This window comes from Arvicola amphibius, chromosome 5, assembly GCF_903992535.2.
Source record: "Arvicola amphibius chromosome 5, mArvAmp1.2, whole genome shotgun sequence".
Classification (NCBI taxonomy): Eukaryota; Metazoa; Chordata; class Mammalia; order Rodentia; family Cricetidae; genus Arvicola; species Arvicola amphibius.
In genome coordinates this window covers 33588356-33610812 of record NC_052051.1, presented here as the reverse complement: position 1 = coordinate 33610812, position 22457 = coordinate 33588356, and the positions used below count along the sequence as shown (strand labels likewise).

The following is a 22457-nucleotide window of genomic DNA, read 5'->3' as shown; positions in this document are numbered from 1 at the left end:
ACATGTTATTTCCAGTGATGAGAACCTTCAAATCTTTACTCAGTTACTTTGAATACCTTTACATAGCTATTTTTGTAGACTATGGTACCTTGGTATACAAGAGAACACCAGAGACTCTAGTAACATTTTGGTACATGTATCCACTCTTCTCTCTTCTATCCTTTCCAACCTCCAATGAACTCTTTCCTGCTCTCTGCTTCTTTGACACCAAAATTCTTACTTTTGGCTTAATTACTTTACACAATGCCCGCATTATATCCATGACTCTGTAAGGTAGAGAATTTTATCTTGTTTTGACTAACTAATATTCCATTTAGGATATATGCAATATGTTATATATACAATTTTAATCAGTTTTTATTGTTTGAGAATTTTATACATGTCCATAATCAAATATATTTCCTTTCCACATCCTTCAGTTCCTCCCCTATCCTCCCCCCAACCACTTTTCCCTCTCAGCTTCATGTACTCTTTAAAAAAAAACAAAAACAAAACAAAACAAAAAAACCTTACTGAATTCACTTAGTGCTGCCAGTACATGTGTAGGACCTACTGGAGCTTGGATCAACTCTCAGGTGGCTAATTCCCTGAAATAACTGACTCTCCCTCCCCCAGCAGCCATCAGTTACCAATAGTTGCTGAGCTAGGGATGGGACTTCATGCGCCCCTCTCCCGCTCATGCTGGGATTTGGGCTGGATCTTGTGCAGGTCTTGTACAATCCGTAAAGTCGCAGTGAGGTCATGTGCACAACAACCTCGTTTTCTTACAGGCAAACACCCACTCCTTCTGACTCGTAAAACCTTCCCAATACCTCTTCCCTGTGATCCCTGAGACTCAGGAGGGGATGTGATACATACAGATGTCCCCTTTAGGGATGAGCAATCCACAGTCTCTGTGCTTTGGCTAGTCATGGGTCTCTGTGCTAACTGTCATCTACTGCTAAAAGAAATTTCTCTGACGAGGGTTGAGAAATGCACTAATTTATAGGTAATAAAAATAAAAACTTATGGGGATATTTAATAATATGTCCATTTAGCAGAATCTTAGTAGTAGGTTCTACTCCAAGGACTCAGTAATTTTTTGGTCATTTATGGCACTGTCTCGTGGAGTCGGATTTCAATTCCAAAAGATTGTTTACTTCTTAAAGTTCAACGTTTACAGCTCATTCACTTCTGTCCTATGGTCTAGTGGGTTAACAGTATTCGCAAGTCATAAAATTTTGGGGATTCCTTCTTGTTTACATATTTATTCTTTTTTTATTTCTGCCTCTACTTCTATTATATTTCCTCGGTTGATGAAATTTCCTCAGAAATTAGCTAAACATTTGGAGGTAAATCTGGATGACAAAGAGGGTTGGCATTCTTCCCAAACACCAGATAAATTGACTTTGGGAGAGTGCTGGTTAGTTGTTACCAGAAATCATTCATTTCTCCATGCTAACACATAATTATATAGTGTTCACTTAATGCCAGAAATCCTTCTAGGCTCTGACGGTTTTGCATATGACAAGGCAAACAGGACTCTTGCTCCTTTGGATCTATTGTATAGTGAAAACACATGAAATTTCAAACACACAGAACAGGATAAATTCAGAAGGAAACTCCAACAGGAAGAATAAGAAAGGAGGTTGTGAGCAAGTAGGGTAGAGGTTACTTTAGGGATGTAGCGGCAGAAAGCATCTTGAAGGATGTGACACTAGAGTTAAGACCCAGTGACAGAAAGTAACCACTATGGATCGAGTCAAAGAAAAGGAAAACCCAGAGAGCGACACTGGCAGGCACAAAGGCCCTAAGCTGAGGGAAGAGGTCTGCACAGGTAACAGAAGGTTTAGCATGTGGGGACAGGCTGACGGAATCAGATGCGTGCCAGCAAGGGTGACAGGTTTGCTTCACTGTGTTCATTTAAGTAGTAAGGGATGGACAGTTGATTTGACCATCAAAACTCAGAATTCTTTAAAGACCGTATTTCCAAAAAGACCTCATTGTATTTCAAAATTAAGATATTTTCTCCCAATATATAATGGAAAATTTCTAGTATACTCTGTTGGTTTCTTCCTTCAGAACAATTAACGCTGTTCTATCATGAGGCCATGAAGAAAAAGAAGCAGTGAGTTGAGGGTGTGACATCATCTGACCTGGGTGGCTTGCGTTCTACACTGGATGTGCAAGCAGCTGAGCACACTGGTTCGCAGGAAGACAACTCCTGCTCTCTTGAGGACTTGCTCTAAGACTAATCCTCGCAGTCCATGTGTTAAATGCTTGGTCACAGGCACTCTTGGGAGCATGTGGAGCCTTTGAGAGGTCAGATCTAGTGTTTGGTATTTTAAGTGTTTGGGGTTATGTCCTACATGGGGATTGTGGGATCCTAGACCGACCTTTATTGCCTTTTTACTCCTTGGCCTTGATGAGGTGAAAAGTTTTGCTCTTCCATGTGTTCCCGCCTTCTCAAATCCCACAGCAATAGGGTGCAGGACTGAAAACTGCAACAACAATTGAATAAAGGGGACTTTTTTCCTCTGGAAGTTGATTATCTTAGGTATTTGTTACAGTAACAAAAGGCTGGCTACATCCTCTGGGATCGCAGGATGGGCCATTTTCCGGGTGGAAGGAAGTTTCCACTACTCATCTCTAGAATATTCTCCTGACTTCCCTTCTCAGGTGCCAACTTCAGTTCTGATTCTTTGACTAAGAGAGACTAAGTAAGCACCTGCTAGACCTTCAGAGAGGTGGAAGGGTAAGAAGATCATCTTATTGGCAGTGTCCCAACCTGTGGCTCGCCATGCCCAGATGCTCCCCAATTCCACTGTTGCTTCCTTAGGGCTAGAAGAACCTATCAAGCTACTGTACATTTTATAGCAGCCTATGTCTCCATAGGTATGATGGTTAAACTCGATACCAAATTGATTGAATCTGGAATCAACAAAAAGACATGTCTCTGGGTGGGTCTGTGAGGGCATTTCAAAGAAGGCCTAGCTGAGGGCAGAAGACTTTCCCCCGGTGCTGAGCACCTTTCTGAGGTGACCCAGACACAAAGCAGTCCCTAGAAAAACAGTGCTGCTTGCTTGCCTGGCTTCATTTCTTGCTGGTGACTGAACCTATCCTCCTGTCATTGCTGTTGTTGCTGCTGGACTGCCATCTTTTGCTGACATTGGAACCTATCTTCTTTGGTGTTCAAATGTTCTTACCCTTTCTAGTATGCAGAAGACAGTTACTGGACTACTCAGCTCTTATCCTATAAGCCAATCCCATAAATCCCATATATGTATGGACATACATACATACATACATACATATATGTGTGTGTGCATGTGCACATGTGCACGCACATGTACATTCTATTGGCTCTGTTATCCTAGATAATCTAGTAATAATAGATTTTCACTTCTTTGGTATAACTCCATGTTCCTTTGGCTCACTGTCTTTTCTGATTCTTTATGTTATCATAGGCAGATAGTTTGAAACTGAATTTTATTTGGCCCATGGTTCTCAAAGCTGGGGAGTCCAAGACTGTGGCCTCAGCATCTAATTAAGGCATTCCTTGTTGCTTTATAGCATAGTAGAAGGGCAAATGAGCACTCCAGAGAAAAGAGAAATAGATCCTAGCTTACACTTCTTGTCAGGGATACAATTCCATGACTTTACCTGAGGTGGCCCTGTGGCTGAGTTCATCCTTTTCCTGCCCTTTTGCCCCAAGCTACCCATTTCCCCTTGAAGCCTTTGATAAATAACTATCCATAAGTCTCCATCTTTGGGCCTACTTCTGAGGAACCACACCCAACACAACAGTATGTCATCAGTGCTCATACATGTTGATTCCTTCATGCCTGGTCATTACCTGGCTGCTGTATGTGGCGCTGGAGTTTGTGAATGCAACCTTTTAGAATCCCCCTCCCCCAGCATTCCTGTGGCATTTTCCTGCAGGACTGGGAAATGCCTATTCCTGGGTTATAGCAGGTTTCAACTGATGTCTCTTCTGTCTACTGTCCAGAGCATGGGAGAAGATTCTTCCTGAGAACCAAACTCAGTGTGTCCATCTATCTAAGGGGTCACTAGCAGAATGATTTAAAGCCCAGAAAGGCACTGGGAGTAGAGCTCAGAGGGAGGGACTTGCCTAGCGTCCCTGAGACCCTGGGCTTGGTTTCCCAATACAACAGTAATTCTATCTAGAGAAATACTTAAAGTTAATGTTTAAAGTCCCTCAAATCATTTTGGATTGATTGAGGGAAGGCAAAGGAGAGGAAGTCAGAAGAGAATGGGTGAAGGCGTAAATTATAAACAATCCCACCCCAGTTTGGAATTATGATTACTAGAATGGTTATTTATTTAAAGGGGAAAAACTTACAGATCACCGTCCCAGACAACAGCCCTCTGCGCAATCAGGAAGGGAGCCTAGTCGCCGGAAGCGGAGCAGAAAGCCAGACAGTTGCTGCTTTTTTAAAGAAGGAGAGACCACGCCTCAATGGGCTGGTATCTCAGCAGCTATTGGCTGAAGGAGCGGAAGGAGCTCCCGCAACAAGGTGGGCAAACCACAGGTGGCCCAAGTCCAGTGACATGGGCACCCAACTGGCCAAGGCTTGAGTATTTTGCCTTTGGTGGGTAGAACCTAAACACTCACATTGACATTAATTTTCCCAGATCAACATAACATTTCTTAAGCAAAATAACATCCTGATCTTGATGAATTCACTTGGCTGGAATAACTTTGCATGCTGCAGGAGAAGGGACGCGAAGAGGAAAGGCAGAGGTGGGAGGTGGTGAGGTACTTCACAGCAACCTCTCAGCTCTCACTCCTGAAACGTGCTGACTTTAGCATGGTGCACACTTGAGAAAAGTGATTAAAGCGATTGCTCACATGTGACAGAAAAGTCATTTCCATTTAGAGAAATATTCAAATCAGGAGTGGGGAGCCTTCTCTGTCTTAGTTAATAACGGGCTAGATTACATGGAGAGTACAGCATATAAAGCCTATGGATCAATATACCATTTTCCTGATTAAATTGCTGGTGGACTGGGGGATTTGTAGGGATGCAACTTGAGGAGGTATCTGGAGACCTGAAATTGTGGTTCAAGGGTAAATAAGGAGGAGTGGAAGCTGGGGTAATTTCTTTTTATCTCCCCGCCTCATATTTTTAGATAGATGAGGTTGACTGTTGGAGAAATTGTGCTTCTTCCTCGTGCCGGCTCCTTTGCTGTCTCCACTCAGAGCTGACACACTTGCTCCCTCCTCCAGAGATTTGCTTAAATACTACACGAGCACATTTACGTCCCTGTTTCCCCGTATTGAATTGATCCACGAGGGTAAACTCAACAAGCATGAGCAGCAGTGACAGGCTGCATTTATCTAAGGTCGGGCGCAGGCGATGCTAACAGTTACCTTTCTCCCACACTTACAGAATAGCTGGAGTTTCAACTTTATTGCTCCCAAAGCCCATTGCTGGGTGCAGTCTCGTTGTTTCCTGTGAACAATGAACTAAGTCACAAAGAATGTCTTCATCGACGTGTCTGGGAAGCAGTGGGTGGGATGAAGGCATCTCTGTCATCATTTCTAGTAAAAGATTATTTCTGAGGGTTATTTTTTTAAATAAAAATATGGCTGCATACCATAGTTCAGGTTACCCAGGAATTCACTGTGTAGCCCAGGCTGACCGTGAACTCATGGCAATCCTCCTGCTTCAGCCTCCCTCTTCAGTATTAAGATTATCATAGCCAACTCTAAGTTGGTCTTTAAATTGCTAACTCTGACAGTTAATTCATGTAGTCATTCCGTGCTGCGACGCCACACTGTAAGTCTGAGGCCTTACTAGGCCAAGTGCGGACATGGTCTTCTGAATTTATAGTCAGAAAGCTGAGGGACAGGATTCTGATTTTAGTATCTGACAGACATTCTAATCTGTGATTTACCTTGGACAGTTTTATTTTTTTGTTGTTCTTGTTGTTTTATATTTATTTATTTATTATGTATACAATATTCTGTCTGTGTGTATACCTGCAGGCCAGAAGAGGGCACCATATCCCATTACAGATGGTTGTGAGCCACCATGTGGTTGCTGGGAATTGAACTCAGGACCTTTGGAAGAGCAGGCAATGCTCTTAACCACTGAGCCATCTCTCCAGCCCCCTTGGACAGTTTTATAGGAAGTAAAAGCAGTTGTCTCAATCACTGATCTCCTGAGCAAGAGGTGGCTTTTTACTTGTTGGTTTCTTTCCTTATTTCTTTCTTTGTTTTTCCTTTTCTCCTCCTTCCTCTGGTGTGTGTGTATATGTGTAGCTAATTTTAAAACTAAGGCCTGAAACATGCTGAGCATGAAGTCTTCCACTGAGCCTTGACCCTGGCCCCTGGCACCAAGAAGGACAGCTTCTACAAAAAGACACACTATAATAGCAGGACTATGCAGCCAGGTCTACAGGCATGACCCCAGGATGTTTAGCAAAAGAAAAACAAACAAAAACCAAGACAACTACAACAATAAAACTGCCTTAAATTATTTTTTATTAAAAAGCATTTTTATTTTACATTTGCTTGTTCTCAGGAAATAGTCATAAAATGTGTTCGAGAATGAGAGATGGGATTGTTTATCCACAGACTTATCAATTAGGTTCATGTTATTGTTTCCATGGAATCATAAGACTAATGTTCTAAAGGACCCTTCGCCCACAACCCTAATGACAAACACTCAAAGGAAATGTCAAAGTGAGATCACTGGTGACTAGGTATAGGACAGCAGGGAGGGGGAGGAGGGTTTTTTGTTTGTTTGCTTGTTTCGATTGCAGCTTGATTTGAGGACCCAGAAATAGGCATACTAGAAGTTTTAATGCATTGTAACTCCCTAGTTTGTTTACCCTGCACACATGCTCGCTCTCTCTCTCTCTCTCTCTCTCTCTCTCTCTCTCTCTCTCTCTCTCACACACACACACACACACACACACACACACACACAGAGAGAGAGAGAGAGAGAGAGAGAGAGAGAGAGAGAGAGAGAGAGAGAGAGAGAGAGAGAACAAAACAAACAAAAAGCCTTTATTGGAACATTTTCCTAAAAATGAAGACAAAATATATATACTACCATAGACATTAAGAATAATGTTTGTGAACCTTGAATGTAAGTATGTATGTGTGTGTGCATGCGTGTGTGCACAGTGTGCTAATTATTTGCAACATTCCTCAAAGACAACTTCAGAAAAAAATCTAAGCATAAAATCATGGGTTTCTGGAAAGAATAGATCTTTAAGATTAATTCACTTAAAAAAAAAACACAGTTTCCTCAAATGTTTCACACATGTTAAAAAAAAAACTCTCACTTTAAATGTTATCCCATTGCTATTTATTTGTATATGTGATGTATTGTATACTACATGGAGCTGTTTTGTGCAGAATGTCTCACCTACCTCAATTTTCATACTCATGCTCCAAGTTAATTATGACTGCCCTAAAACTATTGTTATTCCCACTTTGAGAATGAATGAATTGAGAAGCAAGACAATTGTTACATCAACAACAGAAGCCTGAATGCCACTCCCCACTTAAAGACTCTCCTGTGTCTGGATCATGCATGTAAGCAATAGGTAACTCTTGCTACAGCCCAGCCATGGAGGTGATGCTAATCTGCGAGAAGTCGCTAAGACGGAGGTTTAAAGGAATTGGAACCTTTATCCAAGCACGCGTGGCCAGAAGCTGGCAGCAAGCATTACTTCTTACAAAGCCTGGGCTTTCTACTCTATCCACCAGCACCTTCTCCAAACCTCCAAACTACCCGGCAAATTTGGTATCAAAGAGGTGGTGAGTGCGCATGCGCATGTAGGGAGCGCAGCCAAGGGCAGAGGTCATCTCTGAATGTCGAGCTTCCTGGTTGATACAGACTCTCTCACAGGAATTTAGGACTCTGATTAGACTCAGCTAGCTAAACAGTGGCCATCAGGAATCCACCTGCCTCCACTAGCTGTGGGATTACAAGTGTTCTCCATCACAGTTGTGGTTTGTATTGTTTGCTTTCGCGCCTCGGTGCTGGGGACCGAACTCAGGTCCTCAGGACTGACCAAGCTGTCTCCCAACCCCCACAGATTTCTAAGAAATCTAGTATACTGCTTAGACACTGTACGGTGTTCCAGCTCCTCTTGTCTCTCGTCAGTTTCTGTAACTTCACTGTAATTACTTTCAGCAGTACTTCTTAGATTATTCCCCCGTCACAAACCCTTCGTATCCAAGAAGCTTTTACACAATCTTGAGTACATGCGTACATAAAACAGATATACAAATCAAACATCTAGTGATACTAAATCATAAATCAATTTATATTAGAAAAAATTCTTTGGTATGTATAAAATACTCTTATTTATTAAAGACAAAAATTATATTAATCAAAATATGCTTTGACTGAGATAGCTATGCTTATTTATCTTTGCATAAAGAAATCTCCTGGGCTGGTGGCAAGGTTCAGTGGGTAAGGGCACTTGCGTGTGAGCTTCATGTCATGAGTTCTAGCCCGAGATCCCACAAGGTAGCAGGAGAGAGCTGACTCCTGAGATTGTCCTCTGACCTCCACATATGTACCTTTGTGTTCACTCTCCCTCTCTCTCTCTCTCTCTCTCTCTCTCTTTCTCTCTCTCAAACAAAAGAATTTTTTAAGAAATCTTGTCTAAATATTTGGCAGTGTAGGAATTAAAGCGTCATCAGTATTTTTCAGAGGTGATCAATATTACCATTTCTGTTTGTCATTGCTGAGAGTTCCAGTTCACATAAATATGCACTGAAATATGGCACAAGCACGTTTAGGGCCATTTCAGAAATCGCTTCAAATTCTGTCCTAATCACAAGCCAAAATTAATTAAACATATTTTATGAAACTTGGGTCAGCGATGACGACAAATCTTTAAAGTCAAATGTTCTAACACAGTGCAACCCAAAAGTACACTGATCGGATGCATACCTAGGACTAATGATAGGAAACGCTGAAAATCCACTTTCCAGAATTAGTACGTTGCCTTTCTGTAAGAGAAGGCAGCTTCGTGTCCCGAATAAAGCACCACAGTCCAGAGCCTGTAGTCTCAAATCTGAGCCTTGGTGTCAGTTGGTGTTTGTTGGCGGTAGGGGGCACTTGCAATGGCAAGGGCACTTGTGTGTTTAGAACCAAGGTACTCTGTAACACAGGTAGTAACTGTCAGAATTATTGGCTCTTAACATGCTTCATTTGATTAATATGATTCTTAATTTGCCTTTCAAGCATGTGGAGGCCCTGAGTTTAATAAATGAAAATAAATCATTTTAAAAATAGAGTCTACTATGCATAGGGAATTCATATGTTGTGAGCTGCTTCCTTGATACATGAATGTAAGTACTGTTTTAGGTCATTGTGCACTCAGGAACTTTTTATGATTGCTGCATTTGATTATAGGACCCCAGATGAGATTGCACCCACAATTTCAGATGCTAACCTTCCAGCAAAGTCTACCTCCTGTCCTATGCAGACCCTGAATCTACAGCCATGCACTGTTTCCTTGTGCTTCTACGGGGAGAAGTCTGTGCTTCCCATTCTGTGAGGTCAGAGATTGGGGATTAAATAACCTTTTTTCCCCTACAAGGATCCAGTACAAGATGCACAGCAAAAGTTCAATTCTTTCTAAACTGAGTCAACTGTGCCACACCTGAGAGACAGTGGTAGCCATGCCCCTGCTTAGTTTCATCTTGTTTAATCAACCTGTGGTCATCATGGGCCACAAGAATTGAGAAATAGAGGGGGGAGAAATTAGCTGTGTCTTGGCTAACAGAGAATGACCAGAATCGAGTATGGACATGCTAACTGTCACTCAGGTGCTAGGTTACCCCAGCACATAATTAATGCGGTAAAGCAAACGACTTACGCAGTGTGATGTAACAATAATTAACCTCGAGCTATCACAGACTCTATTTTTAAAATTATCTTATTTTATTGAGCCACGGCCCCCTGCAGACTTGAAAGGCAACCACCCTGCTGTTGGCCTGTAGCCACAGCATCTTTTGAATTTGTTATCTCAAAATAGGGTTTCACTAAGTTGCCCATCAGCCCTTGCACTTGAGATCCTCCAAAGGTGCTAGAAGTATAGGCTTGTCCCACCTGCCTCCACGCAAGTATCTTCTGTTTGGTGTGTGTGCGTGGATGCGGGTTGAGATGCCTGCCTGCTAAATTGCAAGTGATATATGGAGAGGTCTGAGGACAACTTGAAGGAGCCAGTTCTTTCCTGCTGTCATGTGGGTCACAAGGCTCGAACTCGGGCTTTCAGGACTGGCAGGAGGCATCCTCACCTCCTAAGACACCATAGCAGTTCTCATTTCTTCTATGACTATAATTCACTGACAACCACTTTTCGTGCCATTTTTTCAAGTTGAGTATTATATTTTGCAACCTCCCCACTCCCTTCTCTTCCCCTTCCAACTCTTTTCATGTCCCCCCAAACACATTCAAATTCATGATCTCTTCTTTATACTTATTTTTATTAAATATATGCATATATGTGTGTATATATATAATATATATATGTAATTAACACTGTCCTTATTTTATGTGTTGGGGCTGGTTCCTTAGGATCAGAGTCTCAAGAAAGAGAGAAAGAAAGGGAGGAAAAAGAAACAAAGAAACATAGAAAAGTGGCTCTCTCCCTCTGTCAGCAGCAGCCATTGACTGACTGACTGCCTGTAGCTCTTCATCTAGGGGAAGAGTGTAGTGAGAGACGAGCAGGCCTGCTTTTTGTCCTGCCCGGCTCCCACATGGCTAGCTTTATACCTGAAATAACAACACACAAATTGTACTCATTTAAACACTGATTGGCCCATTAGCTCTAGCCTCTTACTGGCTAACTCTCACATCTTGATTAATCCATATTTAGTAATCTGTGTAGCACCACAAGGTGGTGGCTTACCGGGAAGATTCTAGCCTGCATCCATCTCGGAGAGGAGAGTCATGGCAACTGCCTGAAGTGTCTGCCTCACTGCCTTCTTCCCGGCATTCTGTTCTGTCTACTCCACCCACCTATGTTCTGACCTATCAGGCCAAGAAGTTTCTTTATTAATTAACCAGTGAAACAATATATATATATATATATATATATATATATATATATATATATATGACACTCCTACATCAGAAGAGTTTTGTGAAATTTTCCTTCATCCGTGTTGCCATGCCAATTGTACTCTTTTCAAGTCTTATGCAGGCAGCCATATTGCTGACAGTTCCTGGGAATAACATCCCTGTCTTGTCCAGAAGACACTATTGCACAACAGAATGTACTACCCATTAAAGATGCTAAAATGCCATTGCTCTTAGCGAGGAAAGAAGAATTCCCCAACAGAAAGTGGGACCAGAATGATTTTTACCACCACTCATTTCTCTAAAGACTGGTGGACTATGATGTGCATACAGGATGGGATGATTGAGACTGGTGGACTTTGATCTGGATACAGGATAGGATGATAAAGAAAGTCAAGAATGTTGAAGTTTTTCTGAACCTTGGGAGGGTTGTCTCATCACTCATGTTCACTAGCTTTTAAAATATTCTTCCGTAAGGTGAGGGAAAGACACAAAAACCAGCCTCTCTTCTATGCACAGCAACCCCTGGAGGTCACATGGAAAAACAGATTCTGATTTGGAAGGTTTTCCAGGGCCCTGAGATCTGTACTATAACCTGTTCCCAGAGTTGCATTTTGCATCAGAGGGTAGACAGGATTATTAATGCCTTGCATGACAAACTCTTTTTATTTTCTTTTTTTTCCTTTTTTTTTTCTTTTTTCTTTTTGCAGAGCAAAAGCAGTAATTGCAACTGCATCTGCATGCTGCGTGTTTATTATGAGGTCTTTATATACATTATTGAAACAATTGCTTCAGTCAACGATATAATTGGAAAGAGGAAGTGTAAGCAGGTGAAGTAATTATTCTCAAGAGAGCACAATGCATTTACTTAGGGTTGTGGTCACAAGAATTTTAGAACTGCAAAAATACCATGAGGTGGTGTGGTCATACCATCAGGTTGTGTGGCTTATTTTCATATAGATGCGGCCCCCAGAAGACTGATACCGAACAGTGCCTTCCCTGCTCCTGGATGAGATCAGGCCTGAGGATAAGAACTTATTGGAGCATGCAGGAGTCTGCTACAAAAGACCTCAGCTGGGGGAGTGAGGTCAGAATCCTGATACCAAACGATGGTGAGAGAGGTACGCTACGTATCTTCGAGGGAGATGAGGTCTGGGATAAGTAGGCCAGCAATTAAGAGGAATTATAGAATGAGTTAGTGGAAATTATCTTAAAATTTGTCCAAGTCATAGGTGCTGCCTGAAAAGTAACCTTTCATGACATAAACTGAGCTAAAATAAAGCATGGTGTTGGTTTGGTTTTAGTATTGATATCTTGGTTTTGGTTTTACTTGTATGTGCTCCATAAAAACTTGGTAAAAATAATATTCACCTGAAGCAGAAAAAAAAGACCCAAGTCCATGCCTTGCCCTAAGAATCCTCTTTTCTTCCTTCCTCATAGTTACAAGATAACCAGACCCCAGAAAACTGGATGCCCACCCTCACTTCAATTCCTCAGCACTATCTCCACCCAAAAGTTAACATGACTAAAGAAAGAAGAACTTAGAAAATATAAAAGTCTCTCCTTTGGTGGTGGCACAGCATAAATATTCTAATTATAAGTTAAAAAAATAGAAATTCATGAGCATATCAGAAAAATGACATTAGCTTTGCACAGACAATGCAGACCTTCAGTTAAACATAGAAAACCTTGTGGACACCCCATGCCAGGCAGCACGGCAGGAGCAGTGGACTTGGAAGCCACTGAACCCTTGCGTTCACAGCCAACTTTCAGTCCCACCTGCCAGGTTTACTGGGAACACTCTAATTTTAAGAAAGGGGGAATAGCGTAAATGACCTCCTTAGAATTTAAAATATCATAAGAAAGAAAAGGAGTATCACCTTTGGGTGGAGGTAGTAGAGCCAAGGAACAGCTGGCTCACTAAGGGAAAGCCATTTCCTCCTGGTAAAGTGTGGTGGTAGACTTTTTCTTTAATTCTCTTTAATATATCATTACATAATTTTAATGTCATATTTTATTTATTCTTTAAAAAAAATTACACAGTATGTTTTGGTCATATTCACCCCCAAATTCCACCCAGATATACCCCTACATCCCTCTTCCAACATCATGACTCCTCCCCTTTTAAAATAGCCCACAGAGTCCAATTAGTGCTAGCTTCATCGTAGGTGTGGGGGTGTGGGGTCATCCACTGGGCTATCAACCTACCATGGACCACACCCATAAAGTAAACTGATTCTCCCATCTAGTAGCCGTAAGTTGTCAATAATAGCTCCTCGGTTGGGGGCAGTCCCTCCCCAGCTCCGTGCTGCAATATCAACTGGCTTCATCTCATGCAGGCGACCATAGCTGCTGGGAACTCATGAGTGCAAAGGTCAAGTTACATAATCTTTTATCACAAGAAACGTAAGTGAATTGCATCTCTGACTCTAGGTAGAAACATAGCATCTCAACTGCTCAAAAGATTCTAAGATTTCAAAAAAACAGGAGTAGGGCTCAGGATGCCTTTACTACTACTACTACTACTACTACTACTACTCTCTCTCTCTCTCTCTCTCTCTCTCTCTCAGACACACACACATATACATACATATACATATATAACAAAAATAAGCTATTGTATCCTTCCTTAAGTGTTAATCTAAATGGGCCTGTCAGTCACCTAGACAAAAACCACCACTGAAGAAAACTATCTGTTAAAACTGAAGACACATTCAAAAGATTGGAGGGAAAGTACCCCCAATGAGCTAGACACCCTCGATGTCCTTCTCTCCACGCAGTTGCTTATAGATCCTCACTGCTTAGCCTGCTCTCTGAGTTCTAATTTAAAAAACAAACAAACAAATAAAACATAATCTTCCCTTCCTCCACTTTCTGTCTCTTTTTCAACTGCTAGCCCAAATCCTAGCCCTCTTACCCTGGCATGTTGGGCATTCCCATTCTCTAAAGAAAGAGCACCCAGCCGGGCGGTGGTGGTGCACGCCTTTAGTCCCAGCACTCGGGAGGCAGAGGCAGGCGGATCTCTGTGAGTTCGAGACCAGTCTGGTCTACAAGAGCTAGCTCCAGGATAGGCTCTAAAGCTGCAGAGAAACCCTGTCTCGAAAAACCAAAAAAAAAAAAAAAAAAAAAAAGAAAGACAAGAAAGAGCACCCATTCTCTAAAGAGCACCCATTCTCTAAAGAGCACCCCGTTCCTCTGACAAGAGAGCACCACCTCAGAAAACATGGCTTCCTCTCTTCCTCTTACTCACTCCCTCCTCCCAGAAGCTGCTGGAAGTTTTCTTCTGGGTCTGTTTTAAATTTTTCAGATCGCTGAGACTGGGAACCTACAAAGGCGGTGGGAAAGGATAGGGACATGCTCATGTGTTACAGCAGCACACTGGATCCTTCTTGTAGAAAGGAATCTGCATGTCCACACTGTGATGAGCCCGGCACACAACGCTAACAGTTTGATCAGAGTTGACCTTTCACCTAGACATGTAACCCAGTGGTGCCTCTGTGAAGGCTCAGTGGCCTGGGGGTGCAGAAGCACAAAGAAAGTTGATAAAGCACGGGAACATAGTAGGGGATAATAAGGGCAGACCCTCACAGGCAAAGCTGACCCATACCAGAGAACTAAGACTGAACTTTGCAGATGTCACTGCTAGCTGCAGCTGTAGATGGGGAGAGAATAGCAGATTTGGGGGCATTAACTCTGTCTTCCCAGATTTCCAGCTCTCCGAATAAAATCCAGCTTAAATTCATTTCCTGTTTCTATTCTCCGGTGTTTGGTATGACAGGCATCAGGAATTTCAGCTATTCACTTACAAACAGCTGAAAAGGGAACTCTTGGCTTCTTGGTAATACTCCAAGGTAACTTCTTAATGCATACACTTGCTGAGCAGGATTTGTATGGAAAGAGACAGAATTGGAGGAAAAAGTCTTCAGACCTGGATTTGGCTATCCCTTTGCTGACTAAAAGCTTAAAAAAGACCCAGACAGGCAACAGAGCCAAAGGAAACTGTGCCACCAAAAGAGCTTCCTAAGATTTCCATCCCAGCACACACACACAGACCGATTTAAACACAAATGGATCTTTTAGAATGTAAAGCTATCCCCCACATGAAATAGCTTGTGACATATTTTTTTTTAAAAAAATCCAGAGACATAGTTCAAATATTTACGAGTCCAAAAGTTTTTTTTTTAACTTAACATCCTCATATCCAAGGGTATCAAATATAAGAAGTAACAATACTAGAATACCCTGACAAGTACAGTATTAAGACTTTAGATGCCCAGAGAGACAAATAACAGAAAACACGTTCAAAAGTCAGACTTACAACTCATGGAGCTTATGAGCCTGAAGCCAAAGCTGGGAAGAATGACCATTTAAAACTAACTACACATAGAGCACCTTATGTGTGCACACTGAGTGATTGAAGATTCTCTTCACCGCAAATTGAGTCTCTAGTTATAAATGACGGATGTGATCCGAACAGTACTCCGTGGCCACCCATGGAAGACCGGGGCAAGCAAAGCAGGCCGAGTTGACAATTCCCATAGACTGCCTCCTTCTAGATCCGTCCTCCTGCCATCAAGCAAAGCCAGGAAGGCACAGAGACACCAGACTGGTTATTTCCATTTCTTGTTTTCATCATTGGTGTTCCATTTTATCTGCAGTGTTAGCTAATTTCTTATTCACAGAAGAAGTCAATCTCCTGGGAAGGGGAAAAGATTGAACTTTCAGGCTGGACAAAAAAAAAAAAAATGCACATATAGATTTTTGATTTAAAATCAGATTTAATAACAGAGAACTTTGGATTCATGATCAGTCAAGGCTGAAAACCTAAGGATTTGAAAGAATTATCACTTCTAGTCAAATACCATTTAAAACGAAGGTCTTCAAGTCTACCTCAGGTTCGTAGTTGACAGGGAGAAGGCAGTGCAGTGTCACGGTGACAGGTGAGCCCCGTCTGTTAAGCTGGACTATGTCTGAAGCACAGCCATCAGCTTGGGAAACTTACTTCAAAATAACCGTCTTGCAAAGGAGCTCAGAAAGGATCTTTTATTTCTGCCACTGTTTTTTTTTTTCCCCTGCCACAGTTTACAGGGCCCCAGGGCAGAGGGAGGAGCGGGATTTTATTTCATGCATAAGTAGAGTCTATCTGCCACAAAAATAAGACTCAAAGGATTTTCTAGAATATTTTTATTTTCTCAAAAACAGGTGCTAATATTTTTTTTCCTTCAATCTACCTTTCATAAATAAATCTACCTTTCACAAAGCCATCAGGGAGAACAGCTTAGTGATTTTGTAGTTTCTTTCTTTATGCCAGAGATACCTTTCCAGGATAACTTGCATTTAAAACAGAAAGAGAATTGTGCTGTATAACTGAAACATGCTAGGTCAGTCTCCATTGCTATACACACATGCGACGGGGGTGGGGGAGGGGAGGAAGGGAGGGTAATTGTATGAGGTAGCAGGTGGGAATCGTGAATCAGCTTCGGTGGGATGATCAGTTTATGATGTCAAAGCATCAAGTTGTACATATAAATAAATAATTTTTCTGGTCAGTTATATCCATGATAAAGATAAAATACAGTCTTTAAAAGTTGAAACATGTAAGAACTAAACTCAGGGTGATTGTAGGGTGTGAAGGAAGTGTGCCATCCTCATAAGGCTGATAGTCAGTATGTACATCTTAAACGTCACTCTCTCATAAAGCCACCGTGGGCACCTGTGTCATGCAGCATATACTGTAAGCTGAAGAACATACTCCTTCTTTTGGGACCTGTTTATATTACCCCCAAGATCTGAGTCATCCTCCAGCCACCGCTGAGATGCTTACCGTGGTTGGGACTTCCTTGGTGGCCTTCTGGTAGACACGCTGCTCTTTAACTAAGTTGCTGGGGAAATAACCCACAATTCCCATCTCATCCTGGTGGTCACTGTAAACCTGTGTGCCCAGAACAGCAACAATCAGGGATAAGTTGATGTCAGGGGATTTGAGAAACTTCTTTCCTCATAATGAAAATTCCATGAGCCAGAGCTTCCTTTTCGTTGTGCATCCCAGGGAATTCAGGGCAAATCTGAAAGTCACTGGCAGCACCAGGATTTGTGTGTCTGTCTTTTGGGGGGCAGATCTGATTTGTCTCACTACTTGAACATTGCTTTGCTTTCTGCAGTCTCTGACTTGCCTGAGATCTTCCAGATGCTATAAAAAAAATTAAGGTCAATAAAAATTTTAAAGCAAAAGACACTCATTTTAAAGTATTGTATACTTCCCACTCCTTAACAATTCTTAGGGACATCCACTGAATACATTCTGATTGAATCCTTCCTCAATTTTGGATGCATCCTTGGGATAACAAGAAGCATGCTTCATTCTCCCCTGGGCTCTGCGGGGTCTGTGGGTACATTTTAACTCGGGAAAGCAGCTCCGGAAGAATCAAAGAGGGTTCTAACTTTTCATAAAGGAACATTCTCATTTAGAAAGACCGCTAACATGCAACCCTTTCTCTCAGCAAACCCTCTCAGACATTTTTTTTGAACGAGATTCCACTTCTGTGTGATGTAGAAGCCTCAGCATGCATGGCTCTTTGCTTCTCAAAACATCATTTTGAATTAACTTCAATTTTGTTATGATATCTTTCCTTTAAATACAGTAACAGAAAATGAATCTGAATTTTTGTGTTTCCGTCTCCATTCCTCACGTTGTCTTAGTTACTATTAGGCAGTAGAGGGGCTGAAGGTAGGAAAACCAGGAAGGGTTAAAAGCCGCACAGGTAAGAAATACACATGTTTAAACAATTTCATCTTACACTGCCAGCCCAAAACTCTCCAGCTCCATTTTCTTTTACCAGCTTGGAATAAACATAGATCTGCTGCCCTTTCTTGATATTGATGAACCTACAGTCAGGGGCATTGTAATCTTCCTGTGCTTTAGCCAGAGAAATAGTATCTGGAAGAAAACAAACAAACAAACAAATCCAAAGTGACCGGTTGTCCTAGGAGTAAAAAGGCAAAGCATCTGAGCAATGCATGAATGTCCAGCTGGGTTTCAGACAGACAGAGAAAGCCTGAAGATTAAAAGCTGCAACAAAATCTAAGGTAAATGAATTCTCCACAGTTAGACACCAAACGCAGGCCACAAGACACAGTGATGAGAACACACACATTTAAGATTCACTACAAAGTAAAATCCGGCTTTATCCAGACATTGTTTCAATCATGCAATAGGAAGATAATGAAAACTGAACCATGAACAACTCCTTACAGACACACTCCTCATCTGCACACAACTTCTTAGAAGAAAGTTTATCCATAAATACTCCATGCCCTGCACACAGAGCCACCAGGCCCCCAAGCAAAAGAATCCATATTCTTGCCATCTTCCCCTTTCGCTCTTTGTACTAGCACTCTTTGCCTGACTTCAGCGGCTCTTTTATTTGAAAGCCAGACCCCCAGGGTAAATACTCAGCCAATAGAAAGGGGCCACCCCTCCACCCCCTGCTTTCATAACGCGTGCTCCTGGATTCCAGAGGCTTTTTAGCATTTCTTTTTTCAGAAAGTCAAATGCCAAGCCGGTGTTCCACAGTGATGATGCGAGAACACCAACCATTGTTTACTTTGCTGTTTTGCCCTCCCATCCTTCGGTTTGTGAGCAAACATTTGTTGAAGACAGAAACCTGTTCAAGATGTAAAATGGGCTGGGAGGACAGCTCAGTGGATCACAGCTGTGCAGGTCTCAAGAATAGGGTTCAGAACCCCAGAACCCACACAAATACTGATCAGGCAGGGTGGCCCACCTGTTTCCCCAGCTCTCTAGAGACAGATATAGACATCCTTGAGGTAAGCTGCCTGGCTAGACTAACGGGAACCAGCAAGCTCTGGGTTCAACAAGAATATCAATAAATAAAGTGGAGGAAAATTGAGGAAGACACCCAATGTCAACTTCAGGCCTCTTCAGGAACTCATATGCATCCATATATATGTAAACAACATACACACACACCATGCCATACACATAAACCCCTTAAAAAGTAAAAATGTCATGAGTATAAAATTAATTTTTAGTAAATCTACTAAAATTCCTGATTTACATAATAAGTAAAGTAATCTTATACCAATCTTCTGTGACAGGTTTCTTAGGAGACATGTTTAGCCTGGGCCACTGGTGGATTGTATAACACACCACAACCAGATCCTACCAATGTGGAGACAAGAGATAAGCCTGTGAGGAACTGGTGGCAACTCCGCCTTTATTTCTGGGTATATTTGCCTTCCCTCTCTACAACACATGCTTGGGACAATCAACCGATAAATAGTTTATTCTGAATTACAGTTTATTCTGGAAGTTTAGAGCCATGATCCCTGCTCCCATTGATTCGGGTCTGAGGCATATCTTGATGGAAGCCAGTAGCAGAGAACCCCACTGACCTTCTGACAAGCAAACAGAAGATAGGGAGAAAACAGCCAGTGAGGCTCTGTGATCCTGTCTGGGTCACCCCAAAGACACTGCACCTCTCAGTAGGTCTCCCTTCTCAAAGGCGCTGCTTCCTCCCAACTGCTTCAGTCTGGGGAGCACATGTTTAACATATGGGCTTTTCAGGGATATTCAAGATCAAAACTGTAGTAACTTCCACTCAGGTCAGGTATTTAGTCTGTAAATGCCATGATTGGCCACAGAGAATGAAATTTGAGGTTTGTTACTGTGGCAGTTGGAATAAAATCATCCCCCATAGGCACATAGGGAGTCATATTATTGGGAGCTGTGGTCTTGCTGGAGAAAGTGTGTCACTGGGGGTGGACTTTGGGGTTTCAGAAGCCTAAGCCAGATATAGCATCTCTCATTCCTCCTGCTGCCTGCAGAACCAGATGTAGAACTCTCCGCTACCTTTCCATCATCTTGTCTGTCTGCATGTCACCATATTGTCCCCTATGACAATATTAGACCAAACCTCTGAACTGTAAGTCAGACCAATTTATTGTTTCCCTTTATAAGAATTGCCATGGCCATGGTGACCCTTCCCAGCAATAGAAACACTAAGACAGTTATCCCTGCATTTAAGCATCTCTCCCATAGGAAATGGAACTGAACGGTATAGCAGGCCAGTGGAAAATCTCCCTCCCCTGGCTTGTCCAGGGGCTGGGAGTTGGAAATTCTCACCCTCACGACTCATGGTTAATGGCCAAGCAACACTTCATGTCACAATGTACTCTTCCACCAGCTCACTGTTCCAAAAACCCTATAGAGCCCACTCTCTCCTCCCAGCCTGCTGTTGTCTCTGTTCCCACTCAGAGAGCCACCATTCTGTTTCTCCCCCAAAGGGTCTCTTGTGTGAAGTTTTGTTGCATTGTGTGACTTTATGGTATTCCTTGGTTCCTGACTGCTAGGAAACCCTTGCACTAGAAAAGCAGCATTTTAGAAGCCACCAATACACAGCTCTCTGTGTTTGGTAAAGATTTGCTGAGCATGTACTATATGCCAGCATGTGGGATCTAATACTGAATGAAAACAGCCTCGGTCCAAACAGCTTACCATTTACCAGGGGAGACAAGACAGTATGCAGCTGCCTTTTATAGGGTGCTTGAGATAGGCATCTCCCTGATCAGGGGAAACCCTGCCCCCCAAATCTACTATTTCTTGACTAGAGCTCCCTGACAGTCTGTCCTCTTCAATTCGGCTGACCACGTGGCTTCAGAGACCCAATAAGAGGGACAAGAATTTAATTAAGCAATTTTGTGTAGTATACTTGTTCTAAAGGTTAAGTTGGTAATGAAAACTATACTTACAATAAAAAAGTTTTCTTATTTGGGGTAGACGCATGCGTAGATATGAGCACGTGTGTACAAGGTTCACTGTTTTGTTGGTGTTCATATAAGGTTTTTAGGGTATGGGGGTGTTTTCAGGGAAGGACTCTGTATACAGTTTGCCTGATTTGGAAAACTCTTTTATTCAGTATCTTTATTAGAGATGATAGAAGTAAAGCCCACAAGGGCCAAACTGCCCTTTGTTGACCACCTTATCCACAGGTCACTCAGAGGGACTATGATCCACAGCTACCGCCTCTTATCAATTTTAAATTAAAATGGATTTTCAATCCTCTTTCCTGCTTCACATCAAGGAGAGGATGAATTAGAAACCACCATGGAAAGTGGAACGGCAGGGTGGGTTTTGTTTCAGTTTTCTTCCTTTAATCCACAGGTCTAAAAGCATCTGTGGGAAGATGCAAACACTGATTAACTCTTAGTTCTGACAGGACAACTGTCTTCAGACGGTTCCAGTCCCAAACTAGCTGCCTACACAGGCTTTTAAAAGACAATTTCCATTTTAGAGCTACTTCAAGAAACAGGGCTGGCAAACTCAGGCCTGCCACACCGTGCACAAACTCCACAGCAGAGTGTGAGTTAACCACTCTGAGCTATCACGGAAAACACACAGATAACAAATAATGTCACGTTTGGGTTGGTTTTGGAAAGCTGAAGAAACAAAGGCCATGCGAAGTCTTTTTCAGCACTATGACCTGGGGAAGGCATGGGTTATTTCAGTATTTGCAGTGGGCAAATATGAATTTAGTTAGATTTAGGACAACTCAGATGCAAGCAATTGTGCCTAATGCCACGTCAGAGATACTGCAGCCACTGGAGAAGCCGTGTGAGTTCTGACCAGAGCCCAGTGCCTCCTTTTTTGGGGTTTTCACGTATGTTCTCCGGTCCTTTCATCTTTAAATTACATGTTCGGATTGACCTTCTTCTAAGGAGCCTGTGGCTCCACTGAAGTCTAAGGACAGGTTGCAGCACGTGGAGCTGACACTGGAGTTAGGTGTGCGGGAGCAAGAACTGCAGCTGTGGCTTAGTAGCTGCCCCTTCGGTTAGCATCCTGCCCAGGTTAGATGCTAAGGCATCAATCAGGGATTGACCTCAGACTACTATCACCTTGCTCTTTCGTCTGCTTTGCTTTGCTAAATAAACTTATGCTAAACTGTGTCTCACCAGTGGATTCTTTTCATCAAGAAACACTCTGCCTGAGAGCATCCTTGCTCTGATGGTTAGGTTCCAACAGCTCACAGACCTCTGTTCTCCACCAATGTCTCACTCTTCAGTCTATAATTGTCTTGAGATTTTCTTTATTTCTTCCTCCCCCGCCACCCTTATTTCCTTTTAAATAATCATTCAGGGAGAATACCCAGGCTAGGTCAGGAGTTTGATCTACTACTAGTGTGTAGTCTGTTGCTCACTGCATATCTGCTCACCCTTACTGAGACTCTGTCTCAAAAAAGAAACACAGAAATGGCTGGGATACAATTCCGTGTCAAGGTTGTCTAGTGTGCACAAAGTACTGATTCAGTCACCAGTACAATACACCAATAGTTGATAAGATGTCCTGTTTCAGGAACTGCATCCCAGGCTCAGCTCCCT

The 22457-nt window shown here is 42.3% G+C and overlaps 1 protein-coding gene across 1 annotated transcript; it reads right to left on the bottom strand.

Moving 5' to 3' along the window:
- Positions 1-15732: 15732 nt before the first annotated feature.
- Otor (otoraplin) lies at positions 15733-18427 on the bottom strand. Its single transcript, XM_038329275.1, has 4 exons — positions 18313-18427; positions 17858-17997; positions 16885-16992; positions 15733-15756 (listed from the first exon to the last, which is right to left on the bottom strand). Exons 1-4 carry the CDS (start codon positions 18425-18427, stop codon positions 15733-15735), a joined length of 387 nt encoding a protein of 128 aa, XP_038185203.1.
- Positions 18428-22457: the final 4030 nt, after the last annotated feature.